The following is an 18400-nucleotide window of genomic DNA, read 5'->3' as shown; positions in this document are numbered from 1 at the left end:
TAATTCATTACATATGATAATGATATTCACGAATGTCTTTCAGATTGCATTATCTTTCATTACAACAACTGCACGCCATGCATTAATCTTCCGCAGGTCTTAGAATTATGCATGAATTCTAAGGTGACACATCGTAAGCGTACATATCGATTCTGTGTTATTAGCTCTACGCAAAACGTGTAGAATTAAGTGTATACCTACACACTGTACAGTACTGAAAATGTAATAAATAGAACCTCTATTAAGGAAACACCTTCGGGACCAAACAAAGCCTCCCCGATAGGAGTTGACCGTGTGTCAAAACACAAATTTACCGGTGTCCCCTGAATAGGGGTGTCCCAAAGGTCCGGGTCCTACCAGGGAAGAGTTATACTGGTCCTACTGTATTCAAAAGGATTGGTTCGTCCGTTTTAAACAACTTTAGCCATTATACTTAGCATAAGCATGGAGGTAAAAAGATTATACGTACCTCAATGGCATAAACAATTAAAACACAAACAAAGTTGCAGATATATACTGATATTTTATTTCATCTGTTATAGAAACGGCCACGTTAACAGTTTGTTGTGTATTTGTGTAAATAGGTGAGGTAGTCACTATATGGCTGAAAGTGCCTTGAACGTCTGGGTAATTATAAGCTATAAATGCAATCGTTAATTATATTTGTATAAAGAGGTGAAAGTTCACTGATGAATATTCATGTACAGTACATCAAATATACAACCACTTAATAAATAATACGCGAAAATATAAATATTGTTTGCTACAAACATCGTAAAATATTTTACCGGTTGTCGTAAGTAAGTGAATTGAAATATCGAAAGTAATACAGTACAGTATTGTATTTTATAGGATAACGGGATGTGGAATTACTAGAGTTGCTTTATAATAATATAGAAGAACCATAACGAACATGAAACCGATACAAAATGTCAAAGATGTTTATATTATTATAAATAATACCGGTATTGTCGAATATGAAAGAAAATGTGCATTTTGGTGTAGTAACTATAACGTGTGATGCTGAACTTGAGTTTAGTTTAATATTCTTCGCCTTCATCTTCCTCGCCTTCGTCGACTGAGTCAACTCCAACCTCTTCATAATCTTTCTCCAGGGCTGCCAGATCTTCACGAGCTTCGGAGAACTCTCCTTCCTCCATGCCCTCGCCTACGTACCAATGTACGAAAGCACGCTTGGCGTACATCAGATCGAACTTGTGATCAAGACGAGCCCATGCCTCAGCGATGGCTGTGGTGTTGCTCAACATACACACGGCACGTTGTACCTTGGCCAAGTCACCTCCCGGTACCACAGTTGGTGGTTGGTAGTTGATACCGACCTTGAAACCAGTTGGACACCAGTCGACAAACTGGATTGTTCTCTTGGTCTTGATGGTAGCAATGGCTGCGTTTACATCCTTCGGCACAACGTCACCTCGGTAGAGCAGACAACAAGCCATGTATTTGCCGTGACGTGGATCACACTTCACCATCTGGTTGGCAGGCTCAAAGCAAGAGTTGGTGATTTCTGCAACAGTTAGCTGTTCGTGGTACGCCTTCTCGGCTGAGATGACTGGGGCGTATGTAGCAAGAGGGAAGTGAATACGTGGATATGGTACCAAGTTGGTTTGGAACTCTGTCAAGTCTACGTTCAATGCACCGTCAAATCGAAGAGATGCAGTGATTGAAGATACAATCTGGCCAATCAATCTGTTTAGGTTGGTGTAAGTTGGTCTTTCGATGTCCATGTTTCGTCGGCAAATATCATAGATGGCTTCATTGTCAACCATGAATGCACAGTCAGAATGTTCGAGGGTTGTGTGAGTTGTCAGGATTGAGTTGTATGGTTCAACGACAGCGGTTGCAATCTGTGGAGCTGGGTATACAGCGAATTCCAGCTTGGACTTCTTTCCATAATCTACTGAAAGACGTTCCATCAAAAGTGATGTAAAACCAGAACCAGTTCCACCTCCAAAGCTGTGAAAGATCAAGAATCCCTGAAGACCAGTACATTGATCTGCTAACTTTCGAATTCTGTCCAGGACCACGTCGATATGTTCTTTACCAACAGTGTAATGACCTCTGGCGTAGTTGTTAGCAGCATCTTCTTTGCCGGTGATCAACTGCTCGGGATGAAAGAGTGAACGGTATGTACCAGTTCGGACCTCATCTAAAAATAGAGACAGGATAAAAAAAATTAGTAAACGTTGTAACGTTGGGTCGTGATGATAACTGTACGTTGTATGTCACTTCTATGTAAACCAGTTGTTAAAACATGTTTGTGATACTAACCGACTACGCTAGGCTCGAGATCGACGAAAACGCAACGTGGAACGTGCTTGCCAGCACCAGTCTCGCTGAAGAAGGTGTTGAAGGAATCATCACCACCTCCGATTGTCTTGTCACTTGGCATCTGACCATCAGGTTGGATACCGTGCTCCAAGCAGTACAACTCCCAGCAGGCATTGCCCATCTGGACACCGGCTTGACCGACATGGACTGAGATAACTTCACGCTAAAATGATAGCATTATTAAAAATCTTGAATAGGCCTGCTGATTATTAATATCATAGTATATAATCCTAACTGAAAATGTTCTTTTTTTTTCTCGCGGCCCTTTATTTTTGCATAGATAAGAACACGAACGTGCAACTCAGTAGTTTGTGGTATTTTATTTGTCCCTTTAAACTAATTGATTAATTAATGATTCGCTGTAGTTGAAGTATGTCTATAATTTTACGTGACCTTAATTTTCGCGGCATGCGTCGTAAACTTACCCGTAGATAATTTAGCAAGACCCAACCGTATTCTATATTTTATCATTACGTTTTACATGTCTTAGATGGTGTTTGAAATTTAAGTACAACTATGATATCAAAGTCATTGTTTGACCCGGCTGAGGATTTTTAATGAATTAACGATAATGATCGCCATGAGTTTGCAGGGATCAACTTCTGGGTTACTGTGCATTGCTACTGAGTCAACTCATATTCTTAGAAATTAGAATGGAATTTAAATATTGCCATTAGCAGAAATAAATATAGGCTGTATTAATTAATTTACCACACCCTCAGCACCAGATATTAAGAGTATAGGATTTCAGTTTCAATTAATTTAGGCCTCTTGTATACGCACGGCAAGACCGCGCTTTGAAGGTAAAAGGTTGCACAAACAAGAACATCATTATTAAGGCTATCAACTAAGATTGAATTTTAAGATTTAGATATTGGCAATCAGTTGAGGAGTATAAAATCAATTTACCACACCTAGTGACAAGTATGTCATGTGTTGGCTTAAAGGTCACGCAGTACGGGGGAAAAATCAATATCTGGAATATCATTTCGAGAGAACGAGTTTGTAAGCTTGTCGTGGGAATCATGTAGGAATTAATGTAATCATAATTTGTATTGCTTATTATTGATATAATAACATGAAGTAAATATTATTATTATTTTCATTAATATGGCGTATGCCCTATTCCTCATATTCATGTATAATAAAGAATAAAGTCACCCTTACGTACTATTTGTACACGTGGTATTGGTAAAATATAATTAGCGTAGTATGAAATACAGTAAAATAGTCCGATATGCCTACTATTTTTCATTACATTTTAATTGTCGATATATTTTGTTTTCTCTTTCTTTTGGTGGGTGCGTCCCACATTTATTCTTTCCATTCCATTTATATATAAACTGCATAGAATATCTATAATATATATAACATTTTCATTAATATGTTTTTATCTATTGTTTTATACAAACACAATTATAATTTTCTTATGTTATATTTCCATAACTATGTTATAGTTAAATTAGGTAAATTTTCGATATTTTTAGCCAACAACTTCTTTATATTTCGGCTATTTGGGTTGCAAAAAGGCAAACATAGTAATTAAATTGTGTACGATTGGATTATTAAATATTATCTGTTGTAAATTGAATTATCAAATTATATAAATCGATAAATTCTGAATTATTTTTGTCCATTTACCAGCGACACACCTTTAACAAACGAAGCCTGTTATACCGCATTCACTGTAATTTATATGCATAAGCCATTATGTAAAATGCATTAATAAATTATGCATAAATAGAACACGCCATAATAATATAATATTTTTACGAGATTGGCTGAGTATAAAATTCTATAGGCTTCAGTTATGCTAATATCCCGAGGGTAATGGTATTCTTTCCGTTGTGATGAGGTCATGCTAATTTTAAAGGCGCGTAGTCCAAGGACAAAAGGCAGCAGCAATGCGATAAACATCCTACCTCAATTCATAAGTTCGCGGTAAAAAGTAAATACACTAAAAGGAATCTAGTGATCCGAAAAATCGACTAATTCGAACACTGCACGATACGAGTACGTACCGGTATGTTTATTTTTAGTGTATGACCTGATCTATCCAGGGAGCAGCATAGAGCATAAAAACCTTTTAATAATACTTAATAGTGTGGAGAGATCTTTTAGTTCGACTATCACGAGACAGTGTATTTCGCAATCGGTAAAATAAAACCCTCCATAGTAATTTAAGGAGGAAACCGTAAGGTCAAGAACAATTCGACCTTTGCAATAATATTTATAATCATGACTTGTATGTTTCGTCATCAGTTATGTAGTCTCATCATTCCATTCCAACAAAATGTTAACAGTGTTGGCCAATACTTTAGTGATATTTCTGAACTTCTAGTAAAAAGTAGGCCCCTATATTTAAATGTTAGTTAATTGTTTAAATTTTAACTTCCGTTTCAATCACTTAGCAGTTAGCTATTGGGATCCACTCTGTTTGGTTCCGGACACATTTTTTTTATCTTCTTGTTTTGAAAGAACTGTTTTCACTTTGTAGAGAATTTCCTTTCTCTTCAACAGAGTAGATACATGTGAAAATTAAATGTGATGCATACCATATGCCTACAATTAATATCATAAATCTATCGGAAATTTATCTACCAGTCTAGTGCACACTCCAGAATAAAATGGGGAGTTGTTAACATTAGTATTAATTATAGCCATGCCTCATACCCCCCTCCCCCCCTCCTACTCGACTTCATCAGGTCAAATTAATACTGATAAATCATTGTTATATTCGTATACAGTTAAACAGCTGCCTATATACACACTGTCTATAATAATATCATAATTAATATACTTTAGACCTATTAATAATTATTGGATTGGCGCCACAATTGCATTGTTGTACAGGACCTGCCTACTTTTTGTTATACAACACACAACTACTTCCAAAATAAAGATAAAAATATATATTAAGTTTTAACCGGATAAACACTTACCATGACTGATGATTTCAAAACAATTCGGCAATAAAATCGGCTATGAAAAATATAAATATGATTTAACTCTTCTTCACGCTGGTCTTTCTATGATGACAGACGAATGAAGACTGAATAGTGTGACGTGGAAAGTGCGCCCTTTATTGCTGCCGAGCACACAAAACAGACGACAACGTTAGCGAATAGGATTCGCTCTTTTCTCATGGTTTCCATGGAATTCAGTATTTATGCAGACTAAGTTATTAGGAGTTATAAAAATTGTTTATCTGTTTCCATGGTTTTGATATTGTGAAACATGTAATGCTAGTTTATTTTTGTCCGAAGTACTAATCATAATGCCATTCATTTATTTGGTAATGATCAATTTCAATACCTAAATATACCAAAATACAAGAGCAAGCTTAAAAGCAATAAATCGATATGTTCCAGTTAGTTTTGAAGTCGCAAGACTTTTTAATTATGTAATAACGTCTGTTCAATATTGTGCCGTAAATTTACTTACTAATATTTGTTAATCCAATATCATCAGCATTTAAGCCTACTCGGCCTAATCGCAAATGTTGACTGTTTAGTTAATTTTGAAGTGGTAAACATTTCTAATTAACAACGTCTATTGAGTATTGTGCAGTAAAGATATTCGAGTTATTAATATGTTTTAATCAGGAAGTTTATTTCACTCTTCCCTGGTTTAAATCCACTTAGTATCATCACCAGTAGCATTTAGGCCTAATACGTAAAATATTAATTGTTTTTACATTTGACATTGAATAATATTATTTTTTTAAATTTTTTGTAGGCCTTTGCAAGATCTTTATTAAATCGAACATGTTGGAGTCTGCATTAATGAAGGTAAGCATCGTAAAACAATGTGGGGTGAGGTTGTTACGTTACGCTAAATCAGAATGTTGAATTTTACAATAGGCCTAAATTTAACTCCCATTAATAAGTGGGCCTAGGCCTACATAATACTTAATACGTATACAGCCACCAGCCTTCTTCGTGTGATAGCAAAGGGCTTGTCGAATTTCCACAATGGAAGCTTTCATGCAGAAGAACTTTTCAAAGATATCCTTCACAGAATACCATGGTGTAACCATAGAATAAATATCCACACAAATAAAAGGTTGTTTTAGTTTTGTTATTTAATCCGTTATTTCTTTTCTATTGATATACAGTTACTATAGTAAAATCGTGTTTAAAAAAAGTGTAGGCGTTTCACCTACCAGAACTGTTTCTCCATAGAAACAAACACAACATATATAAATAATTTAAATTAAAGGTTTACAATATAAACCATGTCAACCGAAAAATCAAACCGATATATTATACCATAAGCGTGGTTCCCACTAGCGACGCAACGCAAGGGCGTAACGCAACGCAAGTGAATTGACCAATCACAAGCGATGGCTTATTCGCTTGTGATTGCTAACTGTCTATAACTTCGCTTGTCATTGGTTAAAACGCTTGCGTTGCGTTTACGTCCTTGCGTTACGTTCTAGTGGGAACCAAGCTTAACAAACAAACATGTTGCGTTGATTAAATTGAAAGACATACAGACATACCGTTTCATGAATAGAAAATGAAAATAAACGGAACACAAAGTGCGTACCTAGACCGTTAAAAACATTTAAACAAACAAAGCATCCTAAAGCTCTATCTACAATATCACTAGTGACAAAAACTGTGATGTGCCCAAATATAGTAACATCATCACATTTTGTTTTTTTCACATCGAGTTTGTGTTATATGGTTCTGGTATTACAGTTATTATTGTTAAATTCAAGTTCTTTCTGATAATTAGAAATTTGACTTAATCAGACCATGAACACTTTTCAGGAGAAAAAATTTAATTCAACCAAAAACCCGTTGACTTCCAGTCAATTTGATTATCGTTTTCTTTTACTTAAAGTTTTTTTGGGTAAATATTTGTGGGGTTTTTTTTGTTGATCCAATTTTGGTTAAAGCGAATAATTATGTGACATTAAAATTACATTCAACAAAAACATGGTTATCAGGGAGACAATATCTTTAATATTCTTCTCCTTCTAAGTCATACTGTTGGTCTATATATGAATCAATATCCATCTCTTCGTAATCCTTTTCCAATGCTGCCAAGTTTTCTCGAGCCTCGATGAACTCTCCTTCTTCCATACCTTCACCAACGTACCAATGTACGAATGCACGCTTGGCGTACATCAGATCGAACTTGTGATCAAGACGAGCCCATGCTTCGGCGATGGCTGTGGTGTTGCTCAACATACATACGGCACGTTGTACCTTGGCCAAGTCACCTCCTGGTACCACAGTTGGTGGTTGGTAGTTGATTCCGACTTTAAAACCAGTTGGACACCAGTCGACAAACTGGATTGTTCTCTTTGTCTTGATGACAGAAATAGCTGCGTTGACATCTTTCGGTACTACGTCACCTCGATACAGCAGACAACAAGCCATATATTTGCCGTGACGGGGATTACACTTCACCATCTGATTTTGTGGAAGAAAGCAGGAGTTGGTGATTTCTCCAACAGTTAGCTGTTCGTGGAACGCTTTCTCTGCTGAGATGACTGGGGCGTAAGTAGCAAGAGGGAAGTGGATACGTGGGTATGGTACCAAGTTGGTCTGGAACTCTGTCAAGTCTACGTTCAATGCGCCATCGAATCGAAGAGACGCGGTGATAGATGAAACAATTTGGCCAATCAGGCGGTTCAGGTTGGTATACGTTGGTCTTTCGATGTCTAGATTACTGTTACAGATCCCATAGATTGCTTCGTTGTCAACCATGAAAGCGCAGTCAGAAAACTCTAGAGTCGTGTGTGTTGTTAAAATGGCGTTGTATGGCTCAACAACAGCGGTAGAAATCTGAGGTGCTGGATAAATTGAAAACTGAAGCTTTGACTTCTTTCCAAAATCAACAGAAAGACGTTCCATAAGAAGGGAGGTGAATCCGGATCCAGTGCCACCACCGAAGCTGTGGAAGATCAGGAATCCTTGAAGACCAGTACACTGGTTGGCAAGTTTGCGAATTCTGTTGACCGTTTGGTCAATCAGTGTTTTTCCAACAGTGTAGTGACCGCGGGCGTAGTTGTTGGCAGCATCTTCTTTTCCTGTAATCAACTGCTCAGGATGGAAGAGTTTTCGATATGGACCAGTTCGAACTTCGTCTGAAAACGAAAACACATTTAGGGTGACGTATTTTCACAAATACATGTTCTTACAGGGCCTCTGATCAATGAAACACACCACCATGTTAGGATTCAATCAAATTGTGATCAAGACGAGCCCATGCCTTGGCGATGGCTGTTTTGTTGCTCAACATACAAAAAGCTCGGCTCCTGGTACCATAGTTGGTGGTTGGTACAGTAGTTTATATCGACTTTAAAACCAGCTGGACACCAGTCGACACATTGAATGGACGTGATTGGGATTCAATATTTGTAAATTGATTCATCAGTGATGAATAGGCATTTTTAGTCGCGTGGACGCGACTCTATAGTTCACTATGTCGGTCGGTCGGTCGGTCGGTCTGTCTGTCTGTCGGTCCGGTATCACTATGCGTTTTAGCACGCGACTTGTGGCTATTGGCCTTGTTTTTTAAAGATTTAAAATACAAAATCAACTCACCTACAACGCTAGGCTCTAAATCGACATAGATACTTCGCGGAACCCACTGTCCTGCGTTAGTCTCGAGGAAGAAGGTACTCACAGAATCATCGCCTCCTCGTAGGGGAGCGTCACTTAACCCTAGATTTTGCATCTGCCCATCAGGTTGGATACCGTGCTCCAAGCAGTACAACTCCCAGCAGGCATTGCCCATCTGAACACCGGCTTGGCCAATATGGATTGAGATACATTCACGCTAAATATTAACATATTATCCATTTTATTTTATAGACAACTTAGGCCTAAACTATGAACTTAAATGTTTTTATGTATACTAATTTTTCACAAATGTATTTTAAGAGTATAGCAAAGATATCATTGTATAATTTATTGACAAAATTAAATAAGATCCAATCAGTAATTGCTCGCATGTCACCTTTCTGTTCAGAGTCAATACATTCAGTCACTCTGCTTTAGTACTGAACAGTTTCATTACTTAACTTTTTAGAGGGCACTCCAATGTTTACTCTATTCCTATTGTACGTTATAAAATACAGTACAGTACTTAATACAATACTAAAATAGATTGAATATTATTAGAACAGACTTTATTTCACTCTTATGTCAATTGGCTCTCGAGTGTAATAGCATATTGATATAGATTACATATTAAATTATTAAATATAAATTAAAAAACGATTAACATTCTATGCTTATCAGAATAACGGGCCAGGCATTGGGGTGCCAAATCATGTTATTCGGATGTACAGTATTATGGTATCTTATTATCGGCTATGTGTAGGTAAGATTTAGATTTGAAAGTACGTGTTTTTAGACCAATGGTATGTTTATAAGTGGAACCGTAGTACCGACGCTGCAAATGAGTGGTCAGATTAAATACGAATAACGTAACTTTACTTTACTTTATCAATAATTGAGCGTACATCAAATTCAAAAGAAACGAGTAATTAAAATTGTGTCTTCCGAACTTATGAATTCAACGATGGCAATTTCAGGCAAAAACTATAATATGCTATTCCCGATACCATCAAAATGTCGATTGGCGCGTCATTTTTTCAAGCAATAGAGATATCCGTTAATAGAGATTTCCGAATAAATGACAGCTTTGCGCGTTTTATTTTTGTCATGGGAGATTTAATATAAACTACCTATTTTAAAGACCGTTTAGATTCAGAAGATAAGAACGTCAAATTACACTATTTCAAAAAACAAACACGAGTCATAACTTACCATATTAGCAGTTTCTTATTATTTTTTAAGTGAAAAGTCTCAGCATAAGTCGTCCACGGGTCCCAACTGAGCAAGTAATGATATATTGACTATCATTGCCCTCATTATCACAACAGTCGTTAATTATTATCAAGCAAGTTAATGAAGAACTGTTATTGTATACAGTTTATACAATAACGCATTAATAGTAAAAACTAAGTATTAATTTGGCCTCCGGTAAATTATAAAATCAGAGTAGGGACTAAATTAGTTTACCCGGTGGGCAGAAAGAGATTTTTTTTTGCCAAATCATCTAGTTTAATCAATTAGGATTATATTCTTTTTCACCTGCGAAAAGTGTGTTATTTGGTAGTCATGTACTTTGTAATAAAGAAATTATTAAGAATTACGAAAATGATATTTTTATTTGCAATAAACACAATGTTACATACGATTCAGAATACTCTCAATTGGTCATTAATTTGGCATGATTAACCGTAACTTTTTAAATTATTTTAGTGTTCATACATTTTGTATATGCCTAAATTGTCGCAAGTAACATTTAATATTCGTCGCCTTCCTCTTCCTCCTCTCCATCGCCAGAGTCAACGCCGACCTCTTCGTAATCCTTTTCAAGAGCTGCCAGATCTTCACGAGCTTCAGAGAACTCGCCTTCTTCCATACCTTCACCAACATACCAATGTACGAAAGCACGCTTGGCGTACATTAGATCGAACTTGTGATCAAGACGAGCCCATGCCTCAGCGATGGCTGTGGTGTTGCTCAACATACACACGGCACGTTGTACCTTGGCCAAGTCACCTCCTGGTACCACAGTTGGTGGTTGGTAGTTGATGCCGACTTTGAAACCGGTTGGACACCAGTCGACAAACTGGATCGTTCTTTTGGTTTTTATTGTAGCAATAGCTGCGTTGACATCTTTTGGTACGACATCTCCACGGTATAACAGACAGCAAGCCATGTATTTGCCGTGACGTGGATCACATTTTACAAGTTGGTTGGCAGGTTCGAAACAAGCATTGGTGATTTCTGCAACAGTCAGTTGTTCATGGTAGGCTTTCTCTGCCGAGATCACTGGGGCGTATGTAGCAAGAGGAAAGTGGATACGTGGGTAGGGCACCAAGTTGGTCTGGAACTCTGTCAAATCGACATTCAATGCACCATCGAATCGAAGAGATGCAGTGATCGAAGATACAATCTGGCCAATCAATCTGTTCAGGTTGGTGTAAGTTGGTCTTTCGATGTCGAGGTTTCGTCGGCAGATGTCGTATATGGCTTCATTGTCAACCATGAAGGCACAGTCAGAATGTTCAAGGGTTGTGTGAGTTGTCAGGATTGAGTTGTATGGTTCAACGACTGCGGTTGCAATCTGTGGAGCTGGGTATACAGCGAATTCCAGCTTGGACTTCTTGCCATAATCTACTGAAAGACGTTCCATCAAGAGTGATGTAAAACCAGAACCAGTTCCACCTCCAAAGCTGTGGAAGATCAAGAATCCCTGAAGACCGGTACATTGATCTGCTAACTTTCGGATTCTGTCCAGGACCACGTCGATATGTTCTTTACCAACTGTGTAATGACCTCTGGCGTAGTTGTTTGCAGCATCTTCTTTGCCGGTGATCAACTGCTCGGGATGAAAGAGCTGACGGTATGTACCAGTTCGGACCTCATCTAAAATTGACACATCAAAATAAACTGTATTTAGACAATCTGTTAATGTTTGGATAGATTGTTGAATGAAAGTTGCGCCATATGTCGATCTATTAATCAATTGCACCAATGTTTGTAGATCTGTTAGCGAATATGCAACCCGACAAATTGTGTACTCCATTCTATCGAATTGTTTTTGATTTATGTTATTAACATTTATTAAATATAAATTTAGAAGATAGAAATACTAACCAACTACACTGGGTTCAAGATCTACGAACACACAACGTGGTACGTGCTTCCCAGCACCAGTCTCGCTGAAAAAGGTGTTGAAGGAATCGTCACCACCTCCGATGGTCTTGTCACTTGGCATCTGACCATCAGGTTGAATACCGTGCTCCAAGCAGTACAACTCCCAGCAGGCATTGCCCATCTGGACACCGGCTTGACCGACATGGACTGAGATAACTTCACGCTTAAAATTTAAAAAAATAAATTTGTAAAAAATATAAAAAGTTATATTCTCATATAAATCGGCTACTTCGTACCTTCCTGTAACGCATGGGTGATTTGCCGCCATAATTTATTTTATTAACCATTGTTCACAAAGGTAAAAGTGTAAAGAGCTTGTACAATAACCGATACGGAAAGTTAAGTTGGCAAATGGAGTTTACATACACAAAAGAGATTTTCCGGTGAACCCGTTAACCTAGCACCTGTCGGATTAGTGGTGTAATTTGTTAAAAAATGTTTGGATTTTTTTTCTAGACACGCTACAGACAACCTATGTGTTACTTCCGTATACCACACGCACGGTATGAGGTAGTACAGATTGTAACTGAATACCGTCCAGCATGGATAGAGTTATTTATAAAACTCCCATGTACCGACTATACTACTGTATTATATATAAACTATAGGTTCTATGCATGTAAATTACAGAAGGTGAGCATACAATTGGTGTTGACGATGTCATATAAACATCTTTGTATTATAACGTCCGAATTCCGTGAAACAACACGGATAGTAAAAAAGCACATGGTTTAATTTCAACAATGCAGGTATTGTATTAGAAAGAAAGCATGTGGCAGCGGTATGCATGCTAATATTCAGAACCACAAATTGTTTGAACTAGGCAAGTAAACTACTATTCAACTGTATAAGTAAAAGAAATCTCACCATGATTATAGGAATAGATTAATTGAGTATGAACTTAAAACGGGAATGCACAGCTCGTTTCAATTAGTACGTTGACGATGGCGGACTAATGAAGAATGACTGAATTTTCAAAATTCTGATAACTTATATTGTGTGTTAAGCGCCCTCATGCGCTTGGATCTTGCCAATGTTTTATTTACGCATGCGTATTGGTTATTTTACACAAGCTTGCCATAAGTTTTAAATTATCAGGTGTATATTTAAATTTAGTGTATAGGCTACGGTATTTAATTGTGTATGCAAATCCCTTCTTCCAATAAAATATCCATCACAATTGTTTCCAGTCCAGTGACTTGCCTTTAAGTCATGTACCAGTAGCCTACATCATTGGAGTGATGTGCACACCATAGGCATGTGATTTTGAAAGAAATGGTGAGAGGTTAGACCCTAATATATTTTAGGCATTAATGTATGCAATTTGTCGTAGAAAAAAATGGACAAATAATGTTAACTGCTGTTTCTTCTCACCCAAACGACAACTGATTTTCCCTTTATTTGCAAGTTGAGTAATGTTAACAGTAGAAATTTATATAGCGCCAATTCAAAAATCAAAGGGGCTGTGTGAGAATAAAGCAATGTCAATAAAAATTCTGAAAAGGGTGTGCTTTTAAGTTGACTTTAAAGGAAATAGATTTGGTGAATTACAAACAGAAAATTGTAATTGAGTTCCAAATCAGAGGGGTTTAATAGGAAAAGGCACGTTGGCCATATTTTTAATTGGAGTAAAATAATAAATAGTCACAAAGTCAAATTCAACCATAACTGTACAGTATGACATGACATGATGTCATTTCACTACCATGTTTGGGTATCACTACCATATTTGGGCACATCACACTTTTTTGATAGTGTGACAGAGCTTTAACTCATGTTTTGTACATTAGTCCGCATGTGGTTTGGCATTTACAGTATATTAAATTGAGTGTAGTTCCATCCCACCTGCCACGCTTTCCGTTTAAGTCTATTTTTGGAATTATTATGATAATCCGTGATTTAGCCATATGAAATAATTATGTATAGTTATCAAAAGCCTTATGCGGCTAATAAATTTTCTTGTCAGGAACATAGTTGCGTATGATAATTGAAATTATGATTAGAATACTGTAATAATAAGCAATTTTAGGTATTTGTTATTATTAATTTATTTATAAATTGTGACGCAGAGACACATACGTTCACATGCTTTGACGTATTATGGGTTTATTGAGTTTATGCGTTTTCAAGAAGTAAAAAGGTAAACCTTTGCCTGCGGATTTATTTAAAAGAATTTAGGCAATAAGTATTTCGTTAAAAACAAGAACAAAAGTCATAGTACGAACACGTAAACCTTAACATGTTTATTGTCATTGATGATGAGTTTCTTGATAGTAACGGCAAGTGTGAACAGAGGCTTAATTTATCAGTATTTTATTTACCAACAATATTTATTAGTACAGTAGTGTGAAAGCAAACCATATATCAGACTATTGCAAGTAAAGAATTTGAAATAGGAATGTTCCTATTAACTAGGCCTATTATGTTGTCTATTATTAATATATATACGGGCCATTTTTTCATGCTTATTCGATCGTGTTTAATATTCCTCGCCCTCTTCTTCCTCCTCTCCGTCGAAAGAGTCTACGCCGACCTCTTCGTAATCTTTCTCCAAAGCTGCCAGATCTTCACGAGCTTCAGAGAATTCTCCTTCTTCCATACCTTCACCAACGTACCAATGTACGAAAGCACGCTTAGCGTACATCAGATCGAACTTGTGATCAAGACGAGCCCATGCCTCGGCGATGGCTGTGGTGTTACTCAACATACACACGGCACGTTGTACCTTGGCCAAGTCACCTCCTGGTACCACAGTTGGTGGTTGGTAGTTGATACCAATTTTGAAACCTGTTGGACACCAGTCAACAAACTGGATGGTTCTCTTGGTCTTGATGGTAGCAACGGCTGCGTTGACGTCTTTTGGTACGACGTCACCACGGTATAACAGACAACAAGACATGTATTTTCCGTGACGTGGATCACACTTCACCATTTGGTTGGCAGGTTCGAAACATGAATTAGTGATTTCTGCAACTGTCAGTTGTTCGTGGTAAGCCTTCTCAGCTGAGATGACTGGGGCGTATGTAGCAAGTGGAAAGTGGATACGTGGGTATGGTACCAAGTTGGTCTGGAACTCCGTCAGGTCGACATTTAAGGCACCATCAAATCGAAGAGACGCGGTGATCGAAGATACAATCTGACCGATCAAACGGTTCAAGTTTGTGTAAGTTGGTCTTTCGATGTCAAGGTTTCGTCGACAGATGTCGTAGATGGCTTCATTGTCAACCATGAAGGCACAGTCAGAATGTTCTAGAGTTGTATGAGTGGTCAGGACAGAATTGTATGGTTCGACAACAGCAGTAGCAATCTGGGGAGCGGGATAGATGGCAAACTCTAGTTTGGACTTCTTGCCATAATCTACTGACAGACGTTCCATCAAGAGTGATGTAAAACCGGATCCAGTTCCACCTCCAAAGCTGTGAAAGATCAGGAATCCTTGAAGACCAGTACACTGATCTGCTAACTTTCGGATTCGGTCCAGGACTACATCAATTAGCTCTTTGCCGACTGTGTAGTGACCTCTAGCGTAGTTGTTGGCAGCATCTTCCTTGCCGGTGATGAGTTGTTCCGGATGGAAGAGTTGACGGTAGGTACCGGTACGGACCTCATCTGTAAGATTTTAAAAATGCAGATATAATATTAGCCGCCATTTTACATACATTAATTATAATAGACAGTTTATTCAGGAGTTAACAAGACAATTATTAATATTGTAATCAGCACATACCTACGACACTTGGTTCCAGATCCACGAATACACCTCGTGGTACATGTTTGCCAGCACCAGTCTCGCTGAAAAAGGTGTTGAAGGAATCATCACCACCTCCGATGGTCTTGTCACTTGGCATCTGACCATCAGGTTGGATACCGTGCTCCAAGCAGTACAACTCCCAGCAGGCATTGCCCATCTGGACACCGGCTTGTCCGACATTGATTGAAATTACTTCACGCTAAAGAGAGAAACAATATAAGGCTTAGTAATTTGAAAATAAATACTTTGACAAGTGCTTGAAGAAAAGGAAACTGGTGGGAAAGCCAGAGAAATTCACAACAATTTCAACACTCTCCTCTTTTTAAATTCCTGTACTGTGTAATAAGTTTGGTTTGAGATATGCAGGTATGTTTCACAGACATCGCGCACCGCGACGGAGAATATATACTGTACACTGTTGGTATTTGTCGCAGCCAGGCATAAGAACTGTTACGAGTTCCTATGTCAAGGCGAGCTGAGTGTTTAATACTTTAATAGAAAGCTATGTATAAAGCCTAAGGTTTTCTGACCCCTGCAGAGACCAATACTGAGCCAGAACATTTGACATTCTTCACGTTGTATGAAGAGAGCAATAGAAAATGAATGATAACACATCAGATTAGTTAATTGATAATGTACGGTAGCCAATAATAGAAATATATATATATATATATATATTATCGTTGACATTTAAAATGACAATTTTATTTTCTAGTATTTTGAAATGTTTTAATCATTTTCACAATTTGAGACCGAAGGTCTATATATTATTAGTGATGTCATTAGTAAATTATTTAGATGTCCTATGTAGGAATAAATTTGAAAATATTAAAAAATTAGAAATTAGTTTCCATTTTTTAAAAGGATTAGGCCTATATGTAAAAGTAAAATTGGTTTCCACTAATTACTCATTTTGATGTCCATTTCAATTCAAATTTATTTACTCATCGTTTATAAATATAGTTTCATAATATAAATGATAGGAATATGTAGGAATAAATTCGAGAATATTGTAAATTTAGTTTCCGTTTTTTAAAAGCCTATTGTATTATGTAAAAATAAAATTGGTGGTTTCTACTTTAAATTACGAATTTCGTCAATTGTTCATCCGCAAACTATCTATTTTGTAATAAAAAAAACTACTTCGTTGTCTTTTAGTTTACACAACAAGACATGTTCTGCTGTGCTGTACAGTATGTACACGGAACACTCTTAAAAATGCAGTTTTGTGTGTTCTTCTCTCATAAAATGTATACATTATACGCGCCTGTTTGCTTTCGAAACGATTCAAATCAACATATGAAAGTACTGTGATATTGTGTAATTTTGAAAATGTCAAATCAAAGGTCAAAGATAAGAGCAACGGGACCTGTTTGCCTTCAGTTTGATCAGTATCACCTGTGTAAAGGTAATGTACTGATAATAATTTAATATTTTACTAAACGGATGATGAATCATAGTGTAACGTGGACATCTGAAACCATTGATAATGTAGGCCCCAGTTTGATTTGAAAATTTGAATAAAATAAGATTTAATAAAACTGTGACTTTATCTAATTAGTAAATTCAGTATTACTTCTCTTCGACATGATGATAATATTGGTATTTTCGAAAAACAAAATTGCCGTACTAAATTAGCCGAATGGCATGATATTAGGGGAATTTAAATGTGCCCCAGCCCAGTTCAAACGGCGCGCAATCAAACATGTGAGTTTTCGGGTTAGAAGAAGAAGATAATAAGTTGTATGGCCATCTTTTATTTAGTAAATAATTGCTTGTACTTGGTTAACTAGACAAGCAATTGCCTCTTCTTTCGTTTTTTTTTTGTGGGGGCGGGGGGGGGGTGGGGGTGGGAGATACTTTTTTTAATGAACATAAATCCTATTCTGCTTAATTAAACAAAAAAAATAGTATTATAATTTACTATTTATGCTTTGTATAAAAATACAAATATGCCTACAATAGTCATACAATACTATACTACGTTATTGGATACGATAGCGCAATCGAACAGAAAATTGACAAAATAACATACATTTATTATATACATGAAAATCTATATTAAATTATGTAAAGTAGGTCTCAGGCAAGTTGGTCCTTGAACCTGGTTATGTGTTTGCTCATACAACTCGAACACTTCACGTATACAAACATTGAGAAAACACGATTAATTATGTATGATTAAGAAACGTCTGAGGCTAGGCTTCTATTAATGTAAAATGCTGCATGTTGTGTGATACGCATCAGCCTATACCACCGTGCGATATAATCGGCATTGTGTTTCCTTATAACCCGCGAATGCTTCAACGTAAGAAAAACATCAATAATGTTCTGTCAGACATTCCTCAAAACATGACAGTATTGAAAATCAATATAATATTTGATAACAATAACTTACCATGATTTCACTGTTTCTTTTCGCCGCTGCAGAATGTTTTATTTAAACGTTTAGATGGTTTTCTCTCACCGGACCGCTTGCAATGAGGGTAGGATGATGAAGAATGGTCGAATCCGGTATCAGCAGGACCTTTTAAAGGTTACG

General features: G+C 37.0%; 4 protein-coding genes across 4 annotated transcripts; all 4 read right to left on the bottom strand.

The window, feature by feature from the left end:
• Window positions 1–503: 503 nt before the first annotated feature.
• Window positions 504–5436, bottom strand: LOC140055331 (tubulin alpha-1 chain-like). The gene is made up of 3 exons (XM_072100646.1): window positions 5295–5436; window positions 2293–2515; window positions 504–2170 (listed from the first exon to the last, which is right to left on the bottom strand). The coding sequence occupies exons 1-3, from the start codon at window positions 5295–5297 to the stop codon at window positions 1041–1043; spliced, it is 1356 nt and encodes a 451-aa protein (XP_071956747.1). The 5' UTR covers window positions 5298–5436; the 3' UTR covers window positions 504–1040.
• Window positions 5437–6417: 981 nt separating this feature from the next.
• On the bottom strand, window positions 6418–10446 carry LOC140055716 (tubulin alpha chain-like). Its single transcript, XM_072101094.1, has 3 exons — window positions 10146–10446; window positions 8916–9150; window positions 6418–8455 (listed from the first exon to the last, which is right to left on the bottom strand). The coding sequence occupies exons 1-3, from the start codon at window positions 10146–10148 to the stop codon at window positions 7323–7325; spliced, it is 1371 nt and encodes a 456-aa protein (XP_071957195.1). The 5' UTR covers window positions 10149–10446; the 3' UTR covers window positions 6418–7322.
• Window positions 10447–10530: 84 nt separating this feature from the next.
• LOC140055717 (tubulin alpha-1 chain-like) lies at window positions 10531–13063 on the bottom strand. Its single transcript, XM_072101095.1, has 3 exons — window positions 12975–13063; window positions 12048–12270; window positions 10531–11816 (listed from the first exon to the last, which is right to left on the bottom strand). The coding sequence occupies exons 1-3, from the start codon at window positions 12975–12977 to the stop codon at window positions 10687–10689; spliced, it is 1356 nt and encodes a 451-aa protein (XP_071957196.1). The 5' UTR covers window positions 12978–13063; the 3' UTR covers window positions 10531–10686.
• Window positions 13064–14335: 1272 nt separating this feature from the next.
• On the bottom strand, window positions 14336–18400 carry LOC140053906 (tubulin alpha-1 chain-like). The gene is made up of 3 exons (XM_072098656.1): window positions 18257–18400; window positions 15835–16057; window positions 14336–15716 (listed from the first exon to the last, which is right to left on the bottom strand). The coding sequence occupies exons 1-3, from the start codon at window positions 18257–18259 to the stop codon at window positions 14587–14589; spliced, it is 1356 nt and encodes a 451-aa protein (XP_071954757.1). The 5' UTR covers window positions 18260–18400; the 3' UTR covers window positions 14336–14586.

The sequence above is a fragment of the Antedon mediterranea genome, chromosome 7 (assembly GCF_964355755.1).
Source record: "Antedon mediterranea chromosome 7, ecAntMedi1.1, whole genome shotgun sequence".
Classification (NCBI taxonomy): Eukaryota; Metazoa; Echinodermata; class Crinoidea; order Comatulida; family Antedonidae; genus Antedon; species Antedon mediterranea.
This window is presented reverse-complemented; position numbering and strand designations above follow the sequence as displayed.